This window comes from Perkinsus marinus (assembly GCF_000006405.1).
Source record: "Perkinsus marinus ATCC 50983 genomic scaffold scf_1104296963934, whole genome shotgun sequence".
Lineage (NCBI taxonomy): Eukaryota > Perkinsozoa > Perkinsida > Perkinsidae > Perkinsus > Perkinsus marinus.
Window position 1 is genome coordinate 1 of NW_003204899.1, and position 1,575 is coordinate 1,575.

General features: G+C 51.2%; 1 protein-coding gene across 1 annotated transcript; it reads left to right on the forward strand.

Moving 5' to 3' along the window:
* Nucleotides 1-170: 170 nt before the first annotated feature.
* Pmar_PMAR010742 (conserved hypothetical protein) lies at nucleotides 171-1,560 on the forward strand (the record flags this gene model as incomplete). The annotated part of the gene is made up of 7 exons (XM_002771077.1): nucleotides 171-287; nucleotides 336-501; nucleotides 545-752; nucleotides 800-925; nucleotides 1,002-1,147; nucleotides 1,192-1,393; nucleotides 1,454-1,560. Coding segments are annotated over 7 exons (1,072 nt in total), but the record flags the coding sequence as incomplete, so codon positions are not given.
* Nucleotides 1,561-1,575: the final 15 nt, after the last annotated feature.

A 1,575-nucleotide genomic window follows, 5' to 3' on the forward strand; every position in this document is an offset into this window, starting at 1 on the left:
ATTCTCGCGTATGGTAGGTGAGCCTGAGACTCTGCGATATCATAAAATGCACACTATGGGCGATAAAGTGTTGAAGACTAAGCCGAAGCCAGAGGCTGCTCTTGCTGCTAAGCGCCGGCATGTGTACGAACTACCTACGACTTAGTTTGGTTTAGTCTTGTCCAATATAGGAAAGCCGTGACCGAGGCCGGAGGGGACAAGGGCCTCCATAAACGTCGGAAGGGTATTGATATCACCAAGGGGGAGACAGTGCTCACAGTCGATGAGGCAGGGGATAATGTATACAGGTAGGAGGATAGCTGATGGTAGGGTAGAGAGGATGTTGGGCTTTACAGGCCAAAGTCTCGGGCATCAGAGAGGCCTTATGATGAGATGCTATCAGTCCTGTCTACAGTACTTGTTGGTGAGACTAGTACTGTCTTGAGGGAGGCGGCCCATGAGATACTCATGGCTTTGAAGTCTGATCAGAAGGACTCATCTAAACAGAAGAACGTTGAAGAGGTAGCAAGGCGAACGCTATATCGCTGGTAATGATACGTATCAGGTGCTTCCCCCGCGATCCTTGACCCCGGAGCTCTATACTCAGCTCTTAAGGCTCTCCCAACAAATCCATGATTTCGCAGTGGATGACGATGAAGAGGGGGTAGCTGAGGCGGGGGGGGAGGATGTTGATGCAGCTCTCCTGGCTGGTGCTGCGGCGGATGATCCGGCAGGTGTTGCTGTCACGTTTGACGAGGATGATGAGAATGATGGTAGTACTACCACTGGGGGGTTTATGATAGGTGATGCTGTGGTTTAGAGATGGGAGGTGATGATGATATGTTGTACGCTGACGAGGTGTCTGATGAATCTAGCAGCGACTCGGAGGACTCGGATGCGGATGATAGGATGGAGGCTGGAGGGCGGAGGAGAAGAAGAAAGCGGGGTAGTAGTTAGTGCGATAGGCTTTCATGCGAGAGGTTGCGGGTTCGATCCGCGGGTATGGCATATATTTTTTACAGGCGGTGATGACGATGAGGATACCGGCATTCGCGCTGGTGGGGAAGGTGATGATGCTGACGACGGCCCGGCCTCGAAACGGAGGAACACCTCGAGCACCGACCTGCCAGTTCAGAAGATCCATTCTCATTGGCTCCAGAGGGAACTAGTAGGTCCATACCATTCCTCTTTGTATTCACTTACCTTTGGCAGGGCAAGCGCGTTAAGGATAGCTCTGAGGTCATCACTGTAGAGAAGTCTATTCTCGATGTCTTGAGGCTGCCCGACTCGCAGAGTGTTGAGAACAAACTCGTACAAATCTTCAAATACAAGCACTTCGATTTCTGCAAGATCCTTGTGAATAACAGAATCAAGATTTGGTATTGCACCAAGATCAACCAAGCACAGACTCCTGGTAGGAGGAGAGGGGCGCCTTGCTCGTGAGGCAGGTACATGTTGTTGTTGTCATTTTCAGAGGAGCGCAAGTCGCTGGAGAAGAGAATGGAGGAGGACCCAGCTGCGGCTGAGGTCCTTGAGGATGGAAGATCGCTCATCATCATGAGGACTATAAGAAGCTGGTGATGCTCTTGATGGTGA